We start from the raw sequence: 26,634 nt of genomic DNA, 5'->3' as shown, positions 1-26,634 counted from the left end.
CGGGGCCGAGGTACTGCTCAATCAAGGCATGGAAAGAGGAGGGGTCTCTAAGACTGTCCAATCAAAGCCTAGTGGCGTGACGAAGTTATGCCCAATCAGAATCCTTGGGAAGGGACAACCTGGAGTTCCGTCCAGTCACGTCGCGGGTGCCTGCGACACTGTCCAATCTGTGGGGGAACTGTGCATTCACCGCCAGAGGCGGGCACTCTCACTTCTATCATTGACATCTTTCTCTGTCAGTGGATGTCCTGTCACTGTCTCTCTCACCTTCCGTGGCTGCGGAGCCGCGAAGAGAACGACACTCTGAGATCGTAGAGCGCGGCCGCGAGATGGTGAGGCGAGGAGTGGGTCGAGACTGGGATGGGTTAGTTCGAACAGGCCAGACCCGGCTGGAAGCGGTGTGCGGCCCGCCTCTCCGCCCCCGCCCCCTTTCTTTCCCAGTCCGAGTCGCCTTTGTCGGTTGCGGGGTGCGACCGGGCTCCGAGTCTTTGGTCTAGCTAGGGGACCGAGGAAGAACCAGACGACCACCATCGCGGGTGCTCAGGGACTGGGAGTGGGAGGATTTCGTCTAGCTCTGACGGATAACGTCAAATCCAGACTTCATTCAAAGGCTGTTGTAGTAAAGGGTAAGGCTCGGATCTCAGGGCTGTGCCCGCGTCTCAGATCAGAAACAGGTTTTTCTTTTCCGTGGCAGGAGGGTGAGCAGGGAGCTGGTGTGACAGGAACCGGCCACCCTGTGGTCAGCGCATTCTCAGCTCAGGTCAGCGGGGCCTTCTCTGCATCTCAGTGCTTGGTCAGGCGGGATGGGAACAATGTCTGGGCCTGTCGGGAGGACTGAAGGCGAGGAAAGCTTGGATAAAAGATGGGGAAATTGAGCCTGACCAGGCGATGGCGCCCCGGATAGAGCGTCGGACTGGGACACAGAGCACTCAGGTTCCAAACCCGGCTTGAGCGCAGGATCATAGACATGACCCCATGGTCGCTGGCTTGAGCCCAAGGTCGCCGGCTTGAGCAAGGAGTCATTAGCTCTGCTGTAGCCCCCCAGTCAATTAATTGAAAAAGCAATCAATTAACAACTAAGGAGCTGCAACAAAAAATTGATGCTTCTCATCTCTACCTTCCTGTCTGACTTGTCCCTCTCTCTGTCTCTGCCACACACAGAAAAAAGAAAAGATGGGAAATTGTGATCACTCGGTCATGTGAAATTTGAAATATCAAAGCTTTGTAAGCAGACTTTCATTCAAAAGAATTACTTCACAGGGTGGGGAGAAGGGCCTGTACACTCTGGTAGGGGTTGTGCAGTAGGGAGAACTCTCAGACCATACCATCTGCAAGTGTCTCAAGAGTTGGGCTTTCTAGGTTTTACTTCTATAGAGAGGAGTCAACAAAAGTATAAAGGACCAAGTGTGGAAGGACTAGGTGTGGTTGGGATGGTAGGTCCCAGAGGCTGGCCTATTCTCAGAAGGGGGTGTCTGCAGGCTAAGGCTGAGGACAGGCCTAAGTTCAGGGGTCTAGGGTTAGAGAAGTTGAATCTAGGGTTAGAGAAGTTGAACCAAGGTCTGGCCAACAAGCATTTGTTCTGCTTGTTTGAACAGTACAGCCAATCATTTAGGACTCAGAGAATGGGGATGTAGGGGGTCTACCTTCGGCTTTGTCATAGGTAGACATAGGAGACACCTGAGAGTCTATCTAAGTCAGTGGTTCTCGCAGCGTGCCCTTTCCCAGATCACAGGGTTGGGTGGTTCCTTTTGTCTGCCACGGATGTTTCCAGGGGAACAGGGTGAGGAAGTATTCAGCCTTGTCACTTAATGCCTGTGAGCAGCCCCTTCTGTGTCCAGCTCAGCACTAAGAGCTTTCCCTTGTTCCAGCCTCAGGATTCAGCAGATGTAAAATGACTGAATTCCTTTTGTCTTGTCTCTTCATGTCAGTGAAGGTAGTTAAGTATCTCTCGTTTTTGTCCTGCTGACGCATGTTACTCCAGCATTTAACCAGAGATGCCTCTGATGATTTGCGGGGAGGAATGCACACAGTTTTACCCCTTCATGCACGGTTGGTGGAGATATGGATTAAAAAGGATTTGTAAAAATCTTGGTGACTCTTCCATTGAGGGTGCAGAATTGTGACACTGAGCAATCCTACCCCACTTCCTATTAACAGCTGATGCCAAAAGATTAATGCAAATGTGGCTTGTGACCTGTGATGGTTGGTTTGGTATTATCCACTGAGATGGTGGAGTTAATGTGATTTGTGCAAACTGATTAAAACTGTGAAGGTCAGACTTAGCAAGTGAAACTTTGGATTTTACTGTTGGAGGGAAATTGATGAATTTGAGGGTTAATTTGGGCCAGAACTTATGCTTAATCTGCTTGATGAGAGTTGAGGTCCTGAGGCCGTGTTGTTGTACACTGAGGAGAGAGAGCAGGGTGTTGGGGATCCAGAGTTTGCTTTCGGAGGGCTCAGGGTCCCCTCATTACTTCCTTGAGTGGTCCCATCCTGGACTACCTGTCAGCAGGGAGGGCCTTGCCCCCAGTTCAGAAGGTGTTTGAACTTCTGACCTGGGTTCTCTTGTACACTGTGGGAAGTAGGCTGAGGATGTGAGCTGGCTCACACTGGCCACTCTTTCCTTTTTTTTCCTGAGGATGGAAATTTCTATTAAGGTGACTTAGGAACCACCATTTTTACCCCACATTGAAAAGAAACCAACCTGACCAGGCAGTGGCACAGTGGAGAGAGCACTGGCCTGGGACACAGAGGACCCAGATTCAAAACCCCGAGGTCACCAGCTTGAGTGTAGGCTCACTGGGCTTGAGCATAGGCTCACCAGCTTTAGTGCAGGGTCACCGGCTTGAGTGTGGAATCATAGACATGACCCCATGGTCGCTGGTTTGAGCCCCTAAGGTCACTGGTTTGAAGCCCAAGATCACTGCCTTGAGCAAGGAGTCACTGGCTCAGCTGGAGCTCCCCGGTTAAGGCACGTATGAGAAAGCAATCAATGAACAACTAAGGTGCCACAATTATGAGTTGATGCTTCTCATCTCTCTCCCTTCCTGTCTGTCTGTCCCTTTCTGTATCTATCTCTCTCTGAAAAAAAAAAAAAAAAAAAAAAAAAAAGAAAGAGAAAAAAATAAGAGAAGAAACCAGAAATTTTCCAAAACCTTTAATCTTCTCTTGAAATAGAACACAATGTTTCCAATTCCATCTCTGTGCCCTTGTTGCAACTCCCAATCCTTAACAGTTGGTGGCTGAGGCAGGTCAAGTACCTAGGCACCTGAAGAAAAGGAGACTAATTGGTATCTTTTAAAATGTAATTTTCTTCTTGTCACTGTTAGTGGAACTGAAATTGATTAAAAAAAAAAAAACTTTTCAATTACAGTTTGCATTCAATATTATTTTGTATTGATTTTAGGTGTACAGCTCAGTGATTAGACAATTAAATACTTTATAAAGTGTACCCCTGATATTTTCAGCACCCACCTGGCACCATACATAGTTATTACAGTATTATCGGCTATATTTCCAATGCTGTACTTTGCATCCCTGTGACTATTTTGTAATTACCAATCTGTACTTCTCAATCCCTTCACCTTTTCCACCTAGGCCCCAATCCCCTTCCTCTGGCAACCCTCAGTCTGTTCTCTGTATCTATGAGTCTGTTTTGTTTGTTTGTTTTTTCGTATTTTTCTTCAGATTCCACTTATAAGTGAAATCATGTATATGTGCCATCCTCACCTTCTTGTTCTTGATCTCAGAGGGAACAGCTGTACTATTTCACTGTTAAATAGGAACCTGGCTCTGGGCTTTCTTTTTCTTTTCTTTTCTTTTCTTTTTTTTTTAGATTTTATTTATTCATTTTAGAGAGGAAAAAGAAGAGGGGGAGCAGGAAGCATCAACTCCCCTATGCGCCTTGGCCAGGCAAGCCCAGGGTCTCAGACTGGTGACCTCAACATTCCAGGTCGACACTTTATCTGCTGCACCACCACAGGTCAGGCAAAGCAGACTCTGAGCTTTATATAGACACTATTTCTTTCTATTTGTGTTCCTTTGTCTTTAAGGTGTATTGTCATCAATGAACAGTGACATGAGATCTGCATGTCCTCAGCATCTATGTATTGGAAGCCTATGATTCATGTGATGTTTTTCATCAATGGGATAAATTATATTCATTGAACAATCAATATTTAGTCCACCTTGCCTTTCTGGAATAAAATGAGCTTGGTTTTGAGTTCTTATGCTTTATATACATGTATATATTAGATTGCCTTTTAAAAGAGCTTTTTGCCTTTATATATACTTTTTTTTTTTTTAAATTTAGTGAGAGGAGAGGAGGCAGAGACAGACTCCTGCATGTGCCTGAACCAAGATCCACCTGGCAAGCCTGCTAGGAGGTGATGCTCTGCCCATCTGGGGCCCTTGCTCCGTTACAAATGGGGTCTTTTTTTTTTAGCACCTAAGGAGGAGGCCATGGAGCCATCCTCAGCACCCAGTGCCACCTTGCTCTAATTGAACCATGGCTGCAGGAGGGGAGGAGAAGAGAGGGAGAGAGAGGGTGAGAGAGGGAGAGGGAGAGAGAGAAATGAAATGGAGAGGAGTGGAAAAACAGATGGGTGCTTCTCCTGTGTGCCCTGACCTGGAATTGAACCCGGAACATCTACATGCTGGGCTGACACTCTACCACTGAGCCAGCTGACCCAGGGCCATATATATATATATATATATATATATATATATATATAATTTTTTTAGTGAGAGGAGGAGAGGCAGAGAAACAGACTCCCGCATGTGCCCTGACAGAGATCCTCCCGGCAAGTTCACTAGGGGGCAATGCTCTGCCCATCTGGGGCATCATTGCTCTGTTGCTCAGCAACCAAGCTCTTCTTAGTTCCTGAGGCAGAAGCCATGGAGCCATCCTCAGTTGCCAGAGCCAACTCACTCCAATCAAGCCATGGAGGAGAGAAAAAGAGAGAAGTGAAAGTAGGAGAGGTGGAGAAGCAGATGGGCAATTCTGTGTGCCCTGATGGGGAATCAAACCCAGGACATCCACATGCCAGGCTGACATTCTAACACTAAGCCAATTGGCCGGGGCCCTTGCCTTTTTTTTTCCCCCGAAGTTAGAAGTGAGAGGCAGTCAGACAGACTTCTGCATGCGCCCAACTGGGATCCACCCAGCATGCCCACCAGGGGGTGAAGCTCTGCCCATCTGGGGCATTGCTCAGTTGCAGCTGGAGCCATTCTAGTGCCTGAGGCGGAGGCCATGGAGCCATCCTCAGCGCCGGGGCCAACTTTGCTCCAATGGAGCCTTGACTGTGGGAGGGGAAGAGAGAGACAGAGAGAAAGGAAAGGGGGGAGGGAGAAGAGGCAGATCGGTGCTTCTCCTGTGTGCCCTAACTGGGAATCAAACCTGGGACTTCCACATGCCTGGCCAACGCTCTCCCACTGAGCCAACCAGCCAGGGCCGGGCCTTTGCCTTTATATTTGTGAATGTTCCTGTCTTTGAATATTTTTTGAATTGTCCCTTTTTGATCTTGGTAATATGTGTTTTTTTTTCTATAATTTGGAATCATTGATATTTCTCAGATGTTCTCTTGTATCATCTCAGGTATGTTTACCAATTTCTATACGTTTATTCCATTACATCTAATGTTAAAAAATCTCTTCCCACAAGTGCTTTGTAATATTTCCTCAATGTGTTTAACCTCTGAAACATCTGAAATTTTATTCCATTTTTGTACTTTATTTATTTTTAAATTTAATTTATTGGGGTGGCATTGATTAATAAAATTATATAGGTTGGCCCTGGCCGGTTGGCTCAGTGGTAGAGCGTCGGCCTGGAATGCAGAAGTCCTGGGTTCGATTCCCGGCCAGGGCACACAGGAGAGGCGCCCATTTGCTTCTCCACCCCTCCCCCTCTCCTTCCTCTCTGTCTCTCTCTCTTCCCCTCCCGCAGCCGAGGCTCCATCAGAGCAAAGATGGCCTGGGCGCTGGGGATGGCTCCTTGGCCTCTGCCCCAGGCGCTAGAGTGGCTCTGGTCGCAACAGAGCGACGTCCCGGAGGGGCAGAGCGTCACCCCCTGGTGGGCGTGCCGGGTGGATCCCGGTCGGACACATGGGGGAGTCTGTCTGACTATCTCTCCCCATTTTCAGCTTCAGAAAAATACAACCCCCCCCAAAAAAAAATTATATAGGTTTCATGTGTACACTTCTATAATACATCATCTGTATTTGTAGTTCATTTTCATACTTTATTTGGTCAAGTTCTATTGTATTTAAATAATAATGCCATTAGTTTAAGAAGGATATACAGGGTGGAGCAAAAATAAGTTTACAGTTGTTCTTATGGAAATTAATATAATAATTAATAAATTATAATGTAAGAATAAGCTCTGTGTTTTGCATAATGAAAACTATAAACCTACTTTTGTCTCATCCTATATTTTTATTTTTTCTGAACTTTTTTTTTATAAATAAATTTTTATTAATTTTAATGGGGTGACATCAGTAAATCAGGGTACATATATTCGAAGAAAACATGTCCAGGTTATCTTGTCATTCAATTGTGTTGCATACCCATCACCCAAAGTCAGATTGTCCTCCGTCACCTTCTATCTAGTTTTCTTTGTGCCCCTTCCCCTCCCCCTCTCCCTCCCCCCCCCCCCCCCATTACCACCACACTCTTGTCCATGTCTTTTGGTCTCGTTTTTATGTCCCACCAATGTATGGAATCATACAGTTCTTGTTTTTTTCTGATTTACTTATTTCACTCTATATAATGTTATCAAGATCCCACCATTTTGTTGTAAATGATCCGATGTCATTTCTTATAGCTGAGTAGTATACCATAGTGTATATGTGCCACATCTTCTTTATCCAGTCTACTATTTTTTTTTACAGTGATTAAGGCCTTTAAGCAAACTCTTGGCCAATACAGCAAGAATCCATAAAAGAGTAGTGTCCTTAACATGTTCACCAAGTCCAAGTTGGCACCAACACCATTCCAGATCCCTGCAAATGCAACCCAACCCCAGTTCAGTCCATTAGGAGCTGTCACAAGGAGCAGGAGTCCAGGAAAAGTCCACATCCTGGAAAAGTCCACATGGCACTGGAATTGTCACAATTCTATACTTTGCAGCTCACGTCCAAGTCCCAATGACCGCTGCTTCTAGCTGGTAATGATCAGGTAGACTGGAAAAGCCATCTGCAGCATGTATGGAGATGGAGCTTCTGTTCTCCTCTGCCTGGAGAGATGAGACCAGGTTGCTTTTCCCTGGAGCTCTGTAACTGTGGCGTGGCAAAGAGAACCTTGGGATACACTAAGCTGGGTGGCAAAGGTAAATTCATAATATTGATAGAAGTTGGCAAAAGGGGGAAAGAGAGCTCTAAATTAGGAATAGGTCCTAGCCTGAAATATGAATGGGGCATTGAGGTAGGAGGAATAAAGGAAACACTATATATTAAACAAAGCAGCAGAAAATAGGACTTATCAACACCCACAACAGAGATCTTCGAGGGAAGAATAAAAACCTGACTATTCAGGCAAGACATAGTTAAGTGGCCCTTGAGCAAGTGAGATCAGTTTACCTGCTTCTTGGAGGAAATACCCTAGGCTCATCCACAGTGTCGTAGATGGGGCCGATGGCCCTGGGCACCTTCAGCCTTCAGTGGCAAACCCCAGCATTCTGGGCAAGGTTAGGCCATAGGTGGCTGGAGCGGGGCTGGAAGAGACTGAACCCTCCCTTAGAGGAGCGAGGGGGAAGCCTACCTTCTAGTGTCCCTTTTTCCTCACAGCAAAGGCATGTAAGCCTGGCAGGCTTTAGCTCAATGACCTTCCTATTCACTATTGAAGCAGGACCCAGATGGAATCCTATGAGACCCCTTTGGGGCGTTGGAGCCTTTAAGGGTGTCTCCTTAAAGCTGGTAGTTCACCTGATCTCTATTGGGCTTTTTCTGCCTCTCGGTACCTTAAAAGTCATGCTCAGAAGATCTCGCTTAGGGGTTTGAGGATCCCCATCCGCCTATATAAACCTTTTCCGTATATCTGGAGCTATTTGGAAAAAGACAAAACAGTGTTATTAGCTGGATCAAATAAAAGAAGGTAGAAGTTTGCAGGAGAAAAAGATCTGGCGTCTCCTGTTCATCAGCATTGAAAAGAAATTTAAAACTTTTTAAGTAAAAAGCATGATATGGTAGACCCGTAGGAGTTCCAGGATATGACTCCCCCCTTTTAAATTTTTTAAAATTGATCTTAAAATATTTGCTGGGTACACTTTAATAATACCTTGACTTTAACGATTGTAAGACATACCCATAATTTGAAAGATTTGACAAAATACAGTAAATGCTTTTGCTACATACGCAGGAGTATTGTCAGTTTAACCAGTTTAGGAAATCCAATAATAGAAAAACGCATAGAGACAATGAGCTTCTATAACATGCTTAGCAGCCTCTCCTGTTCTGACAGAGGTTACTATAAATCCAGAATAGGTATCCACTGTAACGTGGACATAGGACTGTTTGCCAAATGAAGGTATATGAGTAACATCCATTTGCCAAAGTTGTCCTGATGGGAGTCCTTGAGGGTTAACTCCAAATGAAGGGACAGATTGTAAAATAGGATACCTTGGACAGGATTTCCTAATCTGCCGTGCTGCTTCCCGAGAAAGTTGAAACTGTTTACGTAGGGCTGCAGCGTTCTGGTGATGAATAGTATGAGACTGAATTGCTCGATCTGTCATGGTTGCTCCAAATAATTTTCTTTTGGGTTTTTCTGAACTTTTTAACAACAGCCTTATATGAGATAAAATTTACATACTGTATAGTTTACCTATTTCTTTTCTTTCTTTTTTTTTTTTTTTTTTTGTATTTTTCTGAAGCTGGAAACCGGGAGAGACAGTCAGACAGACTCCCGCATGCGCCCGACCGGGATCCACCCAGCACGCCCACCTGGGGCGGAAGCTCTGCCCACCAGGGGGCGATGCTCTGCCCCTCCGGGGCGTCGCCCTGTTGCAACCAGAGCCACTCTAGCGCCTGGGGCAGAGGCCGAGGAGCCATCCCCAGTGCCCGGGCCATCCTTGCTCCAATGGAGCCTCGCTGCGGGAGGGGAAGAGAGAGACAGAGAGGAAGGAGAGGGGGAGGGGTGGAGAAGCAGATGGCGCTTCTCCTGTGTGCCCTGGCCGGGAATCGAACCCGGGACTTCTGCACGCCAGGCTGACGCTCTACCACTGAGCCAACTGGCCAGGGCCAGTTTACCTATTTCAAGTATAAAATTAAGTGGTATCTGATATATTTACCAAATTGTGAAACTATCCATATTGTAATTAGAACATTTTTTTTTTTCCTGAAGCTGGATACGGGGAGAGTCAGACAGACTCCTGCATGCGCCCTACCGGGATCCACCCAGCACACCCACCAGGGGGCGACAATCTGCCCCTCCGGGGCATCGCTCTGTTGCGACCAGAGCCACTCGAGCGCCTGGGGCAGAGGCCAAGGAGCCATCCCCAGCGCCCGGGCCATCTTTGCTCCAATGGAGCCTCGGCTGCGGGAGAGGAAGAGAGAGACAGAGAGGAAGGAGAGGGGGAGGGGTGGAGAAGCAGATGGGCGCTTCTCCTGTGTGCCCTGGCCGGAAATCGAACCCGGGACTTCTGCACGCCGGGCCGACGCTCTACCACTGAGCCAACCGACCAGGACCAGAACATTTTTATTACCCCAAAAAGAAAACTTGTGTCTAGTGGCAGTCTCTGTCAATCAAGTCCCCCCCACCTGAAGCCTGGTTCCTGGCAATTTATTCATCTACCTATTATCTCTACAGATATGCTTCTTCTGTGCATTTCATATACAAATGATTTAATACAAAGTGTGGTCTTTGTGAAGCCTGGTAATGTTTTTAAGGTTTATTGATTTTGTGCCATAAATCAGTCAGTACTTATTTCTTTCATTTTTAATTTTTTAAAATCATTTTTTATTTTTCAATTACAGTTGACAGTATTTATTTCTATATTGCCAGTAATATTCCATTGCATGAATATTCTACATTTTGCTTTCCAAAATGTAGACTTTTGAGTTGTTTCCACTTTGGGGCTATTTTGAATTATCCTATTGTGAATATGTTTATCTTTATTATATGCGGCTTAAGTATCTGTCGCCGATAGCTTATTGGTTGCTTGCGTAACTGTACTAGCCAATGGGGTGAAGTTGCCCTGGCTGAACGCAAATTGAGCGGGTCAGGGGAAAGGTGAACATTTGCATTGGCAATCATCTGTTTTACATAAAAACTACGTCTTAACGTAATTTCTTTTAAGAATGCCTCCTAGAAAATACAGCACTGAAGAGGAGAGAAAAGGAGCTAAAGCTGCACAAAAACGGCTTTCTCGACAAAAAGAAACCACTGAGCAGAGAAAGACAAGGCTTGCTTCAGTCGCAGAGCAAATGCATCTTTCTCGGCAAAATGAGACTGCTGAGCATAGAGAAACAAGGCTTGCCTCAGATGCAAGACAAAAAAGCCTGTCTCAACAAAATGAGTCCCTTGAACAAAGGCAGGAGAGAAATGCAAAAAAAAACGACAGAGTAATGCTGACCGAAACGCAAAAAGGATTAAAACAGTTTCAAACGGAGAAACTTTAATTTTTGAGCATTCCTCTGGTGACATGAATATTAAATGTGAACACTGTCAGTCCTTAAACTTCAAGTTAGAAACTAATCGTTTTGACCGTGGCAAGAAAGGATTTTCTCAATGTTGCAAGTATGGAAACATTGTAAAAAATGATGGAAAGATCTACACAAGAAATGTTGTGTACAAAGAGATCTTTGACATGTGAATTAACATTTTATTATTTAAATCACCTTTATTTATTGAGCTAGCAGTGGCTCTTAAGAAATGTACCGCCAGTGGTTTCCTTCATTGCACTCTACTTTAAGCAATTAAGCAAGTAGAAGGGGGAAACCCCGTGGGGCACTAAGCAAAGGGGCATCCTCGCCGCCTGCCCTGGGTAATTCAGTTTGAATTAGCTGACACCTTTGCACAAATCATTTTAATTACAATATATAATATCTAGAACAGTGGTCATTTCGTATGACTGCCGGGCTTTCTAGTACAGTCATATGCTGCTTAACAATGGGTACATTCTGAAAAATGCATCCTTAGGCGATTTTGTTGTGTGAACATCATAGAATGCACTTATACCAACTTAGATGGGGTAGCCTACTAAACACCTAGACTACGAGCCTATACAGCATGTTACTGTACAAAACAATATGAGCCTGACCAGGCCAGTGACGCAGTGGATAGGGCATCAGACTGGGCCCAGAAGAAGCCAGGTTCAATACCCTGAGGTCGCTGGCTTGAGCACAGGCTCACCAGCTTGAGCACAGGGTCACTGGCTTGAGCCCAAAGGTCGCTGGCTTGAGCAAAGGGTCACTCGCTCTGCTTGAGCCCCCTGGTTAAGACACATATGAGAAAGCAATCAATGAACAACTAAGGTGCCACAACAAAGAGTTGATGCTTCTCATCTCTCTCCCTTCCTGTCTGTCTGTCCCCTATCTGTCCTTCTCTCTGCGTCTCTCTCTCTCTGTCCAAAAAAAAAAAAAAAAAGAGAGAGAGAGAGAGATTTAATCAAGCACAAAAGAAGATGCTACAGTAAACAGATGCAGTCACCATGAGATGCAGGAGGCTGCTGTAGGGTAACGTGGCATCCAGTTTTATAGCTAACTTTTTTTTTTTTTTGGTGACATATAGGGATAGACAGACAGGAAGGGAGAGATATGAGAAGCATCAATTCTTCATTGCAACTCCTTAATTGTTCATCGATTGCTTTCTCACATGTGCCTTGACCAGGGTGCTACAGTAGACTGAGGGACCTGTTTCTCGAGCCAGCAACCTTGGGATCAAGCTGGTGAGCCTTGCTCAAACCAGATGAGCCTGTGCTCAAGCCGGTGACCTCAGGTTTTGAACCTGGGTCCTCTGCATCTCAGTCCGACGCTCTATCCACTGTGCCACCGCCTGGTCAGGCTAACTTTTTTTTTATAAGTATAAAAAGTACAATCTAACATAATAATAAAAAATATAGTTGCTAGGTGAAATATTTCCCTATACTTGACATGACCAATGCCATTATTATGAAGCTAGCTGAGCACTCATTCACCTCTGGATGAGTGAGTCTCTGTCACTGGAAAGTAATGTTCTCATATAGACAAGTGGGTCTATTAAGTTGACTACTGATTTGAATTATACAGCTTTTAACAAGCACATGCTGGCCCTGGCTGGTTCGCTCAGTGGTAGAACATCGGCCTGCTGTGCAGGAGTCCCGGGTTCGATTCCCAACCAGGGCACACAGGAGAAGCGCCCATCTGCTTCTCCACCCCTCCCCCTCTCCTTCCTCTCTGTCTCTCTCTTCCCCTCCCGCAGCCAAGGCTCCGTTGGAGCAAAGTTTGCCCGGGCGCTGAGGATGGCTCTGTGGCCTCTGCCTCAGGCGCTAGAATGGCTCTGGTTGCAATAGTGCGACGTCCCAGATGGGCAGAGCATCACCCCCTGGTGGGCGTGCTGGGTGGATCCCGGTCTGTCTGACTGCCTCCCTGTTTCCAACTTCAGAAAAATACAAAAAAAAAACAAAACAAGCACATGCCACAAGGCTACAAGTCACCAGTGTTAGCACCTGCTTCCCCTTTTTGCTGCAGAGATATGCAATCTTGCTGCCGCCAAAGACTCTGCTTCTGTCTCTGTAAGTTTCCTTCAATAAGCTCTTTGTTTAATGAGTTGTCAGCCTCTTTCCTTGATCTTGGCACCTTGGGAATACATAAAAATACAATGACATAGTCCTTTATTATCATTATCAAGTAATTGTATAGTATTATCTGTGCTATACATTTATATTACTGGTAGCACAATAGGTTTGTTTACAGCAGCATCACCACAAACACGTGCTACGATAGCTACAAAAAAATATGAATTTTTCAGCTCCATTATAATCTTATGGAATCATTTTCATATATGCAGTCCGTCTGTGACTGAAATGTTGTTTGGCACATGACTGTACTAGTTTTGTGTAGATATTTGTTTTTGCTTCTCTTGGTTACGTAGACATGCAGGAGTGGAATTGCTATGTTATGTGATAACCGTGTTCATCATTTCAAGGACCTGCCAGGCTGTCGTCCAAGGTGCCTTTATTAGGTTCCGACTTCCTCACATCCTCACCAGCACTTGTCTATCTTCATAGCCATCCTTGTACTGTGACAAATACCTGCTTTAGTTTTTGGGGTTTTTAAAAAAATTTTTATTTATTGATTTTAGCAAGAGAAGAAGGTGGAGGGGGAAACATCGAGCTGTTCCTGCATGTGCCCTGACCGGAGATCGAACCAGCAACCTCTGTATTTGAGGACAAAGAGCTATCTGGACAGGGCTCTGCTTTAGTTTTGACTTGCATTTTCCTGATGACCTAATGTCTAGAATTATTTATGTGCTTATTGGCCATATGTATTTGTTTGCTCTTTATTTCATTGGTGTGTTATCATCCAGTATTGCTCTAAAATATACATTAGTTTTTTCTTTTTCTCTGTTAAAGTAGCTTTTGGCTCTGTTACCATTAGATTAGTGATTCTTTTTTTTTTTTTTTTTTTTTGCTATTTTCTGAAGCTGGAAACAGGGAGAGACAGTCAGACAGACTCCCGCATGCGCCCGACCGGGATCCACCCAGCACGCCCACCAGGGCGCTCTGTCCACCAGGGGGCGATGCTCTGCCCCTCTGGGGTGTCGCCATGTTGCGACCAGAGCCACTCTAGCGCCTGGGGCAGAGGCCAAGGAGCCATCCCCAGCGCCTGGGCCATCTTTGCTCCACTGGAGCCTTGGCTGCGGGAGGGGAAGAGAGAGACAGAGAGGAAGGCGCGGCGGAGGGGTGGAGAAGCAGATGGCGCTTCTCCTGTGTGCCCTGGCTGGGAATCGAACCCGGGTCCTCCGCACGCTAGGCCGACGCTCTACCGCTGAGCCAACCGGCCAGGGTAGTGATTCTTATTTATGGGACCATTTTTTTCAAATTCTGGGCGCTCAGTTGTTTATTTGAGCGGTCCTGTTGACTTTAAAATTTCTTCCGGAACCAGGTTCTCCTTTTAGCCAACAGGTGTGCCAGGCTCTAGGCTTCACTTACACATATACCCAGTGTCCACCTCATCCTAGGAGGGCTTGTGTCTGTGCCTCTGTCAGATATGAGGGGACTGGACCAGGCTCCTCAACATGGTTGACTTCCAAGGTGAGAGCCATTTAAAATATCCAGCAGCACTGGAAATCTCTGTTCATTTATTTCTGACATTTTGGATCTAAGTGTTGGAGCTGACAAAGAAATATAGTAACTTTTGAACAAGCCAAGTGTTCAATTCCACATTCTGTGAAGATTTCATTTTCAGTCTTTAACATACTCAGAATCTGCTATATCTAGTACAAGTCATTCTCTTTTTTTTTTCTTTTTACGATTTTCTTTTTACTGATTTTACAGAAAAAAGAGAGAGGGACGGGGAGTGAGAAGTATCAACTCATAGTTGCTTCACTTTAGCTGTCCATTGTTTGTCAAATGTGCCTTGACCTGGCAAGCCCAGGGTTTCGAACCAGCGACCTCAGCATTCTAGGTAGATACTCTATTCACTGCGCCCCAGCACAGGCCAAGCATAAAGTCATTCTTTTTAACTATGTGTGGATAAGTTTATATAACTTATTCTTGCACTTTTCTTCCAGGTTCCAAGTTCTTACCACTACTGAGTGTACTGCATTTGATTTGCTTGCTTATTGTTATTTCCCAAAAGAACACAAGCTCCAAAGTTCCAAGAATGGAGTTCCATTCCTTGTCAGCCTCCCCCATTCTCCTGCACAGGTTGGTGAAGTGGTGCCTTGTTGATATAGAATTTGTTGGATGTTTCAGGACAAGGTGGTCTTTGCGGATGTGGCTGTGAATTTTACTCAGGAAGAGTGGGCTTTGCTGGATGCTGCTCAGAGGAAGCTCTACAGAGATGTGATGCTGGAAAACTTCAGGAACCTGGCCTCAGTGGGTGAGGATGGTTTCATCCCTCATTTAGTCTTTTAGGGAAAAAATATTGCTTACAAGTGTCATTTCTTATTGGGTTCATGGAAAGGCAATATGTTGAAGGGAAAAAAAATGACATGCAATCCAAGCCTTCGTGGAACCAATCTGTAGTCGGGTATCTTTTTCATGATAACTAAGTTTTATGTGTTAAATTGACTTTTTCTCAGTGAAGTGGTTACCAGGGTGAGGGGGATGTGGGGGAGGGAGAGAGGGAAGGGTGTGAAGAGGGACAAATATAAGGTGATGGAAAATTATTAGACTTTGGGAGATGGATATACAACATAATCAACAGTTCAAATACTATAGAAATGTTTACCTGAAACCTATGTACTCCTATTGATAAATGTCACCTGTTAAATTTAATTTTGTAAATAAAATTTAAAAAATAAATAAATTGATTTTTTTTCTCTTGAACGAAAGTCTGAGGCTCCCTAATTTGTGTGTGAACACAGTCTCTGGTCTGCTGTGGGACAAGGGGAGCAGCTTTATGGTTTTCACCCTTGAGAAAGTTACACTGATTAATATGCATTTGACATGTTCATGCTACAATTAAATCCATACTATACATCGTCACTGGCTGTGAAGCCTAAGTGTGGGTCCTTCTCATAGATCGTTTGGTGCCCTTCATCCTCCATCGTGAGGACCTTTTCTCCAGGTGCAAGGCATTGGCCAAACACACCTCTCTCTCCTAATAGCAGCTAGAGACTGTGAAGAAGGCTTCGGGCCTCTGTGTCTGAGAACTCCAGAAAGCAACAACTCTGAGGAGGAATAGATTATAGATAACAGATTGATATTTGGACAAATCCATTAGAAAGATGACTTAATCTGTGTTTGAAAAGGGTGACGTTTTACATTTACCTGGCTTTCTTGTTGAATGGTATGTATCCTCACTCACGTGGGAAGACTTTCTGTATCTCCTCTTGTAAAGGCAGCATTTGGGCACGTGCAGTTTCTCCCTACTTGGCATTTTTGATAATATTTATCTTTATTCAGTCTCTATTTTTTTTGCATTATTTCTTAGTGACCAGGCTGCCATTTGATTCACTTTTCCTATTATGCCATCATCCCAAATAGCAAAGATACTTAGAATTTTTCTTTGCTTATAAATTTATTCTTCTTTATAAAATGTATTTACTCTTTTGAATCAGTTAATGAAAATTAATCCATACATTGTTATTTTCTTTTCTTTATTCCACCATTTCAATCCCAGGAAATTTAATTGAATTATGCTATCAGTTGTTACAGATTGTTTCACTCAAGTTAAAACCCATGGGTCATATCCTGGGCAGGATACTTTGGAGAATGAAATATCCGGTGAAGAGAAACTACTAAGATTCATAAGAAAGGATTCCTGGTCTGTTTTTAGAGAAAACTATACAGTTTATAACATTGCAAATCAGCATCAACTCCAAGAGAGGCATTTGAGGTGAGTGGCACAGGGGAACAGGGAATCTCACAGGGGGTTCGACTAACTTGAAATTCAAGAAAAAGTGTAAAGCTAGCTAATCAATAGCATACTCAGAGAATTTTCACGAGACACTATTTCATAAATGTGATGTAGATATCGAGCATCTGAAACAGAATTCAGATAGAAACAATGATCAGGAAACTCCAGATATCAGAGAACACTAAAAGTTATGGCCCTGTCTGACCAGGCAGTGGCGCAGTGAATAGAGCATCGGACTGGGACTCAGAGGACACAGGTTTGAAACCCGACGTCGCCAGCTTGAGTGCAGGCTCATCTGGTTTGAGTGAGGCTTGCCAGCTTGAGCCCAAGGTCGCTGGCTTGAGCAAGGGTTCACTTGATCTGCTGTAGTCCCCCAATCAAGGCACATATGAGAAAGTAATCAATGAACAACTAAGGAGCCACAACGAAAAACTTGCTTCTCATCTCTCTCCCTTCCTGTCTGTCTGTCCCTCTCTCTGTCTCTGTCACAAAAAAACAAACAAAAAAATGTTATGGCCCTGTGTTAGCTCAGCAAGAGCAATAAGCTTGCTTCTTGATGGAACAATGCAGACAGGGTCAAAAACATACTCATTCAAACGGTAAATATGTGGTCAAAAATAATTCTTAATATCAGCAGTAATCATAAATAAATAAATCACTTATGATCATTCATCACTAATAGTGTACTTCCTATTTTGAACAGAAGTCATTGTGGGGAGAGTCCCTGTGAGAGTAATGAAGGTAATCAATGTGGAGACACCCTGAACCAGGTCACAGATCTTCCTGCGGATGAGAGACATCTGACCGGAGTTAAACCCTGTGAATGCACTAAGTGTGGAAAAGCCTGCACGGATTGTTCTTTCCTGAAGAATCAGCCAAGATCTCCCAGTGGACACAAACCTCATCTGTGTGAGGACTGTGGGCGATCCTACAGGTGTGTCTCGCACCTCAGCACTCCTGTGGACACAGACCCTGTGGAGAAACCCTATCAGCGTCAGGACACCAGGAGAGCATCTGAGGAAAACATGAAGAGTCTCAGTAATAAAAACTCTATTGAGTGTAAGAAATGTGGGAAAGCTTTCACTTGCCACTCATCCTTTTGGGGACATGTGAAAGGTCACTGTGGACAGAAAATCCATGTGCGTAAAGTATGTGGGAAAGGCTCTAGGTATTACTTTTACCTTATAGGGCATGCGAAAACTCACACTGGAGAGAAATCCTATGAGTGTAAGGCATGTGGGAAAGCTTTCAGTAGCCTGAAGTACTTTAGAAGACACGTGAGAACGCACAGTGGAGTGAAGCCCTACATTTGTAAGGAGTGTGGGAAAGTCTACAGGTATCTCACGAATCTGCAAGAACATGCAAGAACACACAGTGGAGAGAGACCCTATGTTTGTCAGCACTGTGGGAAAACCTTTAGTCGTCATTCCTCCCTTCGGGGGCATGTGAGAACACACAGTGGAGTGAAACCGTATGAATGTCAGCAATGTGGGAAAGCCTTCAGGTTTCCTGCAAACCTGCAAGTACATGTGAGGACACACACTGGGGAGAGACCCTGTGAATGTCAGCACTGTGGGAAAGCATTTAGGTATGCTGCATCCCTGCGAGTACATGTGCGGACACATACTGGGGAGAGACCCTATGAATGTCAGCAATGTGGCAAAGCCTTCACTAGTCACTCTTACCTTCAGAAACATGTGAGAACACACAGTGGGGAGAAATCATATGAGTGTAAGGAGTGTGGGAAAGCTTTTAGACAGCTTCAACATTTTCAAGGTCACATGAGAATACACAGTGGTGTGAAACCCTATGAGTGTAAAGAGTGTGGGAAATCCTACAGTTTTCTCTCATCGCTTCGAATACATGTGAGAATGCACAGTGGGGAGAGACCTTTTGAGTGTCAGCAATGTGGGAAAGCCTTCAGTCGTCTCTGCTCTCTTCAAGGACATATGAGATCACATACTGGGGTGAAACCCTATGAATGTAAGGAGTGTGGGAAAACATTCAGGTATCCTGACAACCTGAGGGTACATGTGAGGACACACACTGGAGAGAAACCTGATGAATGTCAGCAGTGTGGGAAAGCCTTCAGATATCCCACATCCCTGCGAAAACATGTGAGAACGCACAGTGAAAAGAATACCTGAATGTCAGCAAGATCCTTCACATCTCAAATATCTGCAAGCCCATGTGAGGATACGTGATGGACAGAAACTGAATACAGGGACTAGGGGATGCTTTCATTCTTCCTTAAAATTTTGTTGTAAATTTGAGCAAACACACTGAAGAAAACCTGGATGGATGGAAGCACTTGATTTATTTTGATGTGAACATTCAGAGAAAGACTGAAATCTTACAAATGTGGTATTGACTTTCTAAATACCTCATCCTTTTTTTTCCCTGTTTGTGGCGTTCTTTTTTTCTTCTTCCTTGATTTGAGAGCAAAACATTGATTTGTTGTTTCCCTTAGTCATATACTCATTGATTGCTTCTTGTATGTACCCCAGCCGAGATCGAACCCACAACCATGGTGTATTGGGATGATGCTCTAACCACCTGAGCTACCCTGCCAGGGCCAACAGCTTTCCTTAATAGCAATTACCAGTGTGTTAATTTCTGGTTCATGTTGCTAGTATGAAAACTTGAGATGAGAAATATTTCTTTTATGTCCCTTCATGTATACTACACATATTTTATTATCTCAGACTTTAAATACAATAATTGTATAGTCATATAAAATTTGTATCATTTCCATTACAGTTACTTTTGGACTTAGGGGTATTGATTATTTTTTTCATAATACAGCGATATTTTTATTGTGTTGAATTTAAAGTTGGGCAAACTGAAGCTCAGAAAGCCAAAATGACTTGCCCAATATCATACAATAGTTAAGAAGTGCTAGGGCTCCTCTTTTTAAAAATTTTTTTTTAGAGAGAGGCCAGGAGAGAGAGAGACAGATACAGGAACATCAAGCTGTTACTGTATGTACCCTGACTGGGGATCGAACCGACAACTTCTGTGCTTTAGGATGGTGCTCCAACCAACCAAACTATCTGGCTAGGACTTCATTTTTTTATTTATTGATTTTTAGAGAGACAGAGAGAGGAAGGGAAAGAGAGGGTAGGGGTAGGGGAAGCTTTCATTTATTGTTCTACTCAATCATGTATTCATCAGTTGCTTCCCATGTGTGCCCTGGCTGGGGATTGAACCTGCAACCTTGTCATTTCAGAATGATGCACTTAACCTACTGAGCTAACCAGCCAGGGCCCCTCTCTTTACTTTTTTTTTTTTTTGTATTTTTCCGAAGCTGGAAACGGGGATAGACAGTCAGACAGACTCCCGCATGCGCCCAACCGGGATCCACCCAGCACACCCACCAGGGGGCGATGCTCTGCCCACCAGGGAGCGATGCTCTGCCCCTCTGGGGCGTCGCTCTGTCGCGATCAGAGCCACTCTAGCGCCTGGGGCAGAGGCCAAGGAGCCATCCCCAGCTCCCGGGCCATCCTTGCTCCAATGGAGCCTCACTGCGGGAGGGGAAGAGAGAGACAGAGAGGAAGGAGAGGGGGAGGGGTGGAGAAGCAGATGGGCGCTTCTCCTGTGTGCCCTGGCCGGGAATTGAACCCGGGACTTCTGCACGCCAGGCTGACGCTCTACCACTGAGCCAACCGGCCAGGGCCTCTTCTTACTTTTTTTTAATGGCAAAACTTTGTTTACATTTGTGAATTCTGAGTGGTAGACACATTATCCCTTTATTTTATATATCTTTTCTTACTTAAAATTAAATTGTTTTTCAATTACAGTTTACAATCAATATTTAAATTTTTTTTTCCATTGCCAGCGGAAGGGAGAAAGAGAGTGAAAGGAGAAGATAGAGAGAGAAGCATTGTTTCATTTAGTTGTTGCTTTTAGTTGTGTAGTCATTGATTGCTTCTTGTATGTGTCCTGACAGGGGTTAAACTTGTGACGTCTGGCATGCCTGGGTGATGCTTTATCCACTGAGCCACCCAGCCAGGGCTGACATTCAGTATTATTTTGTATTTCAGATGTAACAGCATAGTGGTTAGAGTAAGTGGTTTTTATTTTATTTGATTTTTTATGTGAAATGATATATTTTTAGATGAAAAGTTTTTTGAGTCTTACTTTACATTATATTCCTAGAAAGTGATCATGATATGCAACTTGTGTTTAATTCTTTTCTGATCCACTGCTGCAGGTAGTGGAGTTTCCTGACTTAATATCTACTCTTCTCTTTGGTCTTTATTATTGAATCTAGGCCCTGACTAGGAACATAGAACAGGGGCAGAGTTCAGTGCCCGGAGGCAAGAGCCAGAGTAGCTGTAGTGACAAAAGTACTGAATGCAGTACTGTGCTAAATGCAGGACAATAGGGGTATAATTAGCAATTCTGATTAATCACTAGGTGGGGACATTTGAGCTACTTTCCTTACCCTTTTTTCTACTCTAAAAATGTTCCCCTTCCTGACTTCCTCATTCTTGTCCATGCTTCTATTTGTGTGTATCAATAAATACCCGTAAAGACTAGGGGTCAGGGCTATCTCATGAAACCATATAGAGGTCTTCCCTAGGTACCTCGGTGGACTTCATGTGGTCTCCAAGTAGTCATTGTCTCTGTGACAGTGGTGCCCTGTATGAGGAAGGGAACCAAACAACAATTGAAACTTGTATTTTCACATTTTCTTGTTGCTAGTGGATACCACATTGATGTTCCTCACAGAAGTTTGTAATTGTGGCAAAATCACCTCTGATTATGATCATAATTTGACCTTTACTCAATGTCCTTGATCTTAATTGGAAATTGGACATGATGTATTAAGATACAAAGAGAAACTCTGTGGCCCTGGCCTGTGGCTCAGTGGATAGTGTGTCAGCCCAGCATATGGGCCTCCCAGGTTCAATTACTGGTCAGGGCACACAGGAGAAAAAACCATCTGCTTTTCTCCCCCTCCCCTTCCACCCTCTTTCCTTCCCACAGCCAGTGGCTCAATTGGTTCAAGCATGGTGCTGAGGATGGCTCAGTTGGTCTGAGTGCATCAGCCTAGGCACTGAAAATAGCTCAGTACTTGAGCATTGTTCCCAGACAGGGTTATTGGGTGGATCTTGGACAGGGCACATGTGGGAGTCTGTCTCACTGTCTCCTCTTCTCTCATTTAAAAAGAAACAACAACAAAAACCCTTCTGTGGTGTGACAATGAAAACTGGTGTCTAGATGATTCCATGTATAGTGTTAACAGGATTAAGGTGGGAAAGCTATATCCCATCTTCCTTCTGCTTAGGTCATGAGAAGAGGAAGATGCATGAGGTTTGGAAATAAAGAATCCATAATTCTCAGATCTTCTTTCCTATCAGGAGACAGAGATGTGGGAACCTTGTGGGCCTGTGATACAGCACATTCTTTTTACTTCTGGCTCTGTCCATCTGGAACAGTGCCAAGCAAACACATCTGATGTTAGTTTTATTTTGGGCAGCAGATTCCACAGACATTTCTAGGAGCTCCTCCATAATGGACCCTCTTTGGTTTTCAGGTTCAAACAGAGCTTTGCATTATTTTCCTGTAGCTCTTTCATGTCCAACAGGCCATTTCTTCAGGCTATGGACTTTAGCAATCTTCTCTCATTCTGTTACCCCCTTCATCTCCAGTGCTTCTCCTAATTATGTGAATTTTGTAGGAAACTTGTTGTTTCTCTACTTGTAAGTCTTTTCTCTGCCTCCATCCTGACATATTTAATGGTGGAGCCACAAATACAGGAAACTTACCTCCCAGATTGCATTGTTGAGAAGCTGCACTGACCTTGCAGTTCTTTCTGGATACTTCCATGGTTTTTTGTGGGGTTTTTGTTTGTTTTTTATTTTTTTGTGACAGAGACAGAAAGAGGGACGGATAGGGACAGACAGGCAGGAACAGAGAGAGATGAGAAGCATCAATTCTTCATTGTGGCACCTTAGTTGTTCATTGATTGCTTTCTCATATGTGCCTTGATGGGTGGAGGCTATAGCAGAGCAACTGACCCCTTGCTCAAGCCAGTGACCTTGGGCTGCAAGCCATCGACCTTGGGCTTCAAGCCAGGGACCTTTCAGTTCAAGCTAGCGACCATGGGGTCATGTCTATGATCCCACACTCAAGCCAGCAACCCCGCACTCAAGCTGCTGAGCCCACACTCAAGCTAGGTGAGCCCACCCTCAAGCGGCGACCTTGGGGTTTTGAACCTGGGTCCTCTGCCTCCTAGTCCAAGGCTCTATCCACTGTGCCACTGCCTGGTCAGGCTTCCATGGTTGAAATAAGCATTTGTGAATAGAATACATTTGGCACTTTGTGGAAGTTTTGTTTAATGGTAAGCCCAATATGTTGAATTGTATTCAATTTTTATGTGTGATTAACAAGTGTTTAATTCTTTTATTTTTTTTATATGTGACTCAAACTTTTTATTTTTTCAAATGGAGTTTCCTACATTGTTTCTTAGAAAACTGTTATTTAGGTTTTCAAATTTGTTGTATACTGTCACATTATGTTTTATATTTCATTAATAAACTGGCAGTATATGTTAAAATAACCCATTCTAAGGAATAACTTATTGTAATTGTGACCATTTTTTCATATGTATTCTGCGGTAATAATACTAAATACACCTTTTGAAATTATTTTCTGGTTGTTTTTTTCTTAATTTTTATCCAGCTACCATCTTTTTGAAATAAAAATTCTTTATTTATTGCTAATACTGATAACCTAACTATTGCTTATGTCAGTGGTCTCCAGCCAGACAGCACCAGGAGTCAAGCTCCTGCAGCTCAATAGTGTAAAGGGGAAGTGGACATATATACCTTCCCTAATTGTCTATGGGAAACTAAAACAGTGTTCTTGGTGAGGTGAGTACTTTTGTTGTGGTGGGAATGAGTTTGGAGACAGAGCTTCAGTTTATAGGCATAAGTGCCTTGAGTAGACTCTGCTAGTTTCTGGAAATGCTGCTTCTAAATGTTTGTTTTCTTTTTTCTTTTTTTTTTTGTGTGTGTGTGTGTATTTTTCTGAAGCTGGAAACGGGGAGGCAGTCAGACAGACTCCCGCATGCGCTGGACCGGGATCCACCCGGCACGCCCACCAGGGGGCAATGCTCTGCCCATCTGGGGCGTTGCTCTGTTGCAACCAAAGCCACTCCAGCGCCTGGGGCAGAGGCCAAGGAGCCATCCCTAGCGCCCGGGCCATCTTTGCTCCAATGGAGCCTCGGCTGCGGGAGGGGAAGAGAGAGACAGAGAGGAAGGAGAGGGGGAGGGCTGGAGAAGCAGATAGGCGCCTCTCCTGTGTGCCCTGGCCGGGAATCGAACCCGGGACTTCCGCACACCAGGCCGATGCTCTACCACTGAGCCAACCGGCCAGGGCCTAAATGTTTGTTTTCAAATAGCTTAGAGGTTTAATGGAAAGTTGATAGCAGAATAGAAACCTTTTTGTCTAACATCTTGTTGCTAGTAATTTTGCTGAATATCCACAGGATGATTCTTCCTATGATGAATGACAACTTACTGATAATTCTGCCCACTGATGGTCCCTTGTATAATTTCCATGAGATGAGACAATGGGCCACACTTTTCTCTTTTCATTCAGCTCACTTATGGTTCTATTGATCTGCCCCCAGAAGACAAAGCTTAGTTTCTGTCTCTGTGTCAGATGGCTTCCAGTGATACTTCTCTGGCATGTGCATTCTAGAAGTATCTTTATTTATCTGGCTGTGGCTCTGTCTCAGATGATATGTAAGGTGACTAATCCCTGAGGGACTTGAAAGAGGAAATGGTCAGTAAAATTACTTGTACTGAGAGGAAGCTCATACTTAATTCTAACAATTATCAGAATGGACTTGACTCTCCAGTGTCATTGATTTACTGGTCAATATTATCATTATTTATGGGGACACCAACACACGGATAAGGCTTGCCATAACTGCACTGACCTGCCACTTCATGGAAGAGTGGATCACACCACACAGTGGGATTCCAATACCAGCTGATATGACTCTGGTTGCTGACCCAGAAGTAGGGCAGGGACAGATGGCAGAGCCTCCTTGTCTTAATGTTATAGGAACATCAAGTGGGACCCTACCTTGTACAAGGTGACATCACTGTTGAGTGTCTTTGTTGTTAAACAAAGGGCATGGATTCATAGGACCATGGCTCCAGCTCACTCCTGACCCAGAGGTCACTAGGTGCTTTTGTACCATCCTCACATAGCTCCATACAAGGGGTGCTCTGTGGGGAACCTGATTTAGGACTTGCTGGTCCAAGAGAAGGACAAGGAGTGTTCCCTGCCCCCACCTGCAGTCAGCTGTCAAGTCTACAAGGTTAGGTGAAAGTTCTGCTGGAACCAGCTTCCTGGGCTGGTGGATCAGTACCTTGTATCCTAAAGGCCTGTCACTTAGAATACAGTCCCATGGGTATAGATTCAAGGAGCACCCTCCAGTCAGGGCCGAGGACAGGCATGCTTACTGCCCACCTGGACACCACTCTCCCAGTAGCTGCAGCCTGTGAGCACCTGGCCAGCAGGTCTAGTCCTTATCTTCTCACCTGCAGGGCAGCAGAGAGTAAGTCCTGAGAGGGGAGCTTGGAGGCAAGAGGGAGGGTACATGTCTGTAAAAAGGATAAAAATGGAATGGAATACAAACCATAAAATTTACCAAATATACCTGCTTCTTGCTACTGTGACTGGTGCCTCTTTGTCAAATAATTTTAGCTGTACTTCATTCTCTCTACTTTTGAGATAAGAACAATTAAGATATCCAATCATAAAATTATGTTTACCTTCTGACATCAACTAATCCAGATTAGTGGGTCACTTCCTCAAACATTCATTCAAATCAGCTAACATATGTCAAGATGTCCTAATGTCATAAATGTCATAATATGTTGCTCTTACTGACACATCCTGCATGAGGTGTGTTCATCCCCAATGCTGTGAGCCAGACCCCTACTTTCTTTGACTACAGGTGTAATCCTGGTAGTCTCTGGCTAGAGACCATTGGCAAAATCATTATTTTACTCTTATTAACATACTATTAGTTATTTTAACAATGAAAGTTTTATAAGAATAGACATTTACCTGAATGAAAAACTTAAACTCATATGTACCTGGTATTATTAAGAACACATTCCTGACCTGTGGTGGTGCAGTGTATAAAACATCAACCTGGAATGCTGAAGTTGCTGGTTCGAAACCCCAGGCTTGCTGGGTCAAGGCACATACGAGAACCAACTACTAAGAGTTGATGCTTCCTGCCCCTCCCACCTTTTCTCTATCCTCTCTTTAAAAAACGAATAACTCAAAAAAATGCATAAGGGTATGGACTGATTATCTTCAATTGAGGAAACTGTGAGGCTAATTTGACAGCCCATAAATGCAAAGGGATATTTTAATTTAACCTCTCAGTCAGTGGAAAGTAAAGACAGTAACAGTTGTTAATATGCAACTGACTTGAAAACACAATACAATTTTTCTGGGAAATAGATGCATATCCTTGAGTAAAATGCCCATCATTTTTAATCACATAAATATAACAACTGCACACACACTGAGGGCTTGTTGTATTCAGTAATAAAATGTCCATAATCTGAGAGATGAGGAAGGGGCTTATTTCTCACATGGAAGGATGGAACTGTGGCCAGTCAACACTGCCATAGATAAAGTCCTGTGGATTTTTGTCTGCACCATTGACTCTGTCATGATGAAGTGAGGATCCCAAATCTTCTCAAATTGTCAATAGAGTGGGTGTTCAATACAGAAATAAGATCTAGGGCCCTGGCCATTTAGCTCAGTTGGTTAGAGTGTCATCCGGAAACACGAAAGTTGCGTGTTTGATCCTTGATCAGGGCACATACAGGAAGCAACCAATAAGTACACAACTATGTGGAACAACAAAAGAATGCTTCTTCCCCTCACCCCATCTGAAATCAATCAATACATATTTTTTTAAAAAAGAAATAAGATCTTATACAAACAAGGTGAGACCTAGAGGAGAAGAAGAAAGTCCAAGCATCAGAGGACCTAAATCTGTGGCCATTGCTGGAAAACCCAAACCTATGGACTATAGACTCTGATCCATCACAAGGGAGCTCCTGGAGCTCACTGTGTGAAGCCAGGA

At 44.1% G+C, this 26,634-nt stretch overlaps 1 protein-coding gene and 2 non-coding genes across 3 annotated transcripts; 2 read left to right on the top strand and 1 right to left on the bottom strand.

Annotated features, from left to right (window-relative positions):
* Window positions 1-159: 159 nt before the first annotated feature.
* LOC136376844 (zinc finger protein 77-like) lies at window positions 160-23,080 on the top strand. Its single transcript, XM_066343251.1, has 4 exons — window positions 160-332; window positions 14,891-15,017; window positions 16,289-16,478; window positions 17,203-23,080. The coding sequence occupies exons 1-4, from the start codon at window positions 330-332 to the stop codon at window positions 18,644-18,646; spliced, it is 1,764 nt and encodes a 587-aa protein (XP_066199348.1). The 5' UTR covers window positions 160-329; the 3' UTR covers window positions 18,647-23,080.
* Window positions 5,791-5,866, top strand: TRNAS-GGA (transfer RNA serine (anticodon GGA)). Its single transcript has one exon. It is a non-coding gene; the product is annotated as a tRNA-Ser (tRNA).
* A 732-nt stretch (window positions 23,081-23,812) lies between the features above and the next one.
* TRNAT-GGU (transfer RNA threonine (anticodon GGU)) lies at window positions 23,813-23,888 on the bottom strand. Its single transcript has one exon. It is a non-coding gene; the product is annotated as a tRNA-Thr (tRNA).
* Window positions 23,889-26,634: the final 2,746 nt, after the last annotated feature.

The sequence above is a fragment of the Saccopteryx leptura genome, chromosome 1 (genome assembly GCF_036850995.1).
Source record: "Saccopteryx leptura isolate mSacLep1 chromosome 1, mSacLep1_pri_phased_curated, whole genome shotgun sequence".
In the NCBI taxonomy this organism is placed as follows: Eukaryota; Metazoa; Chordata; class Mammalia; order Chiroptera; family Emballonuridae; genus Saccopteryx; species Saccopteryx leptura.
This window is presented reverse-complemented; position numbering and strand designations above follow the sequence as displayed.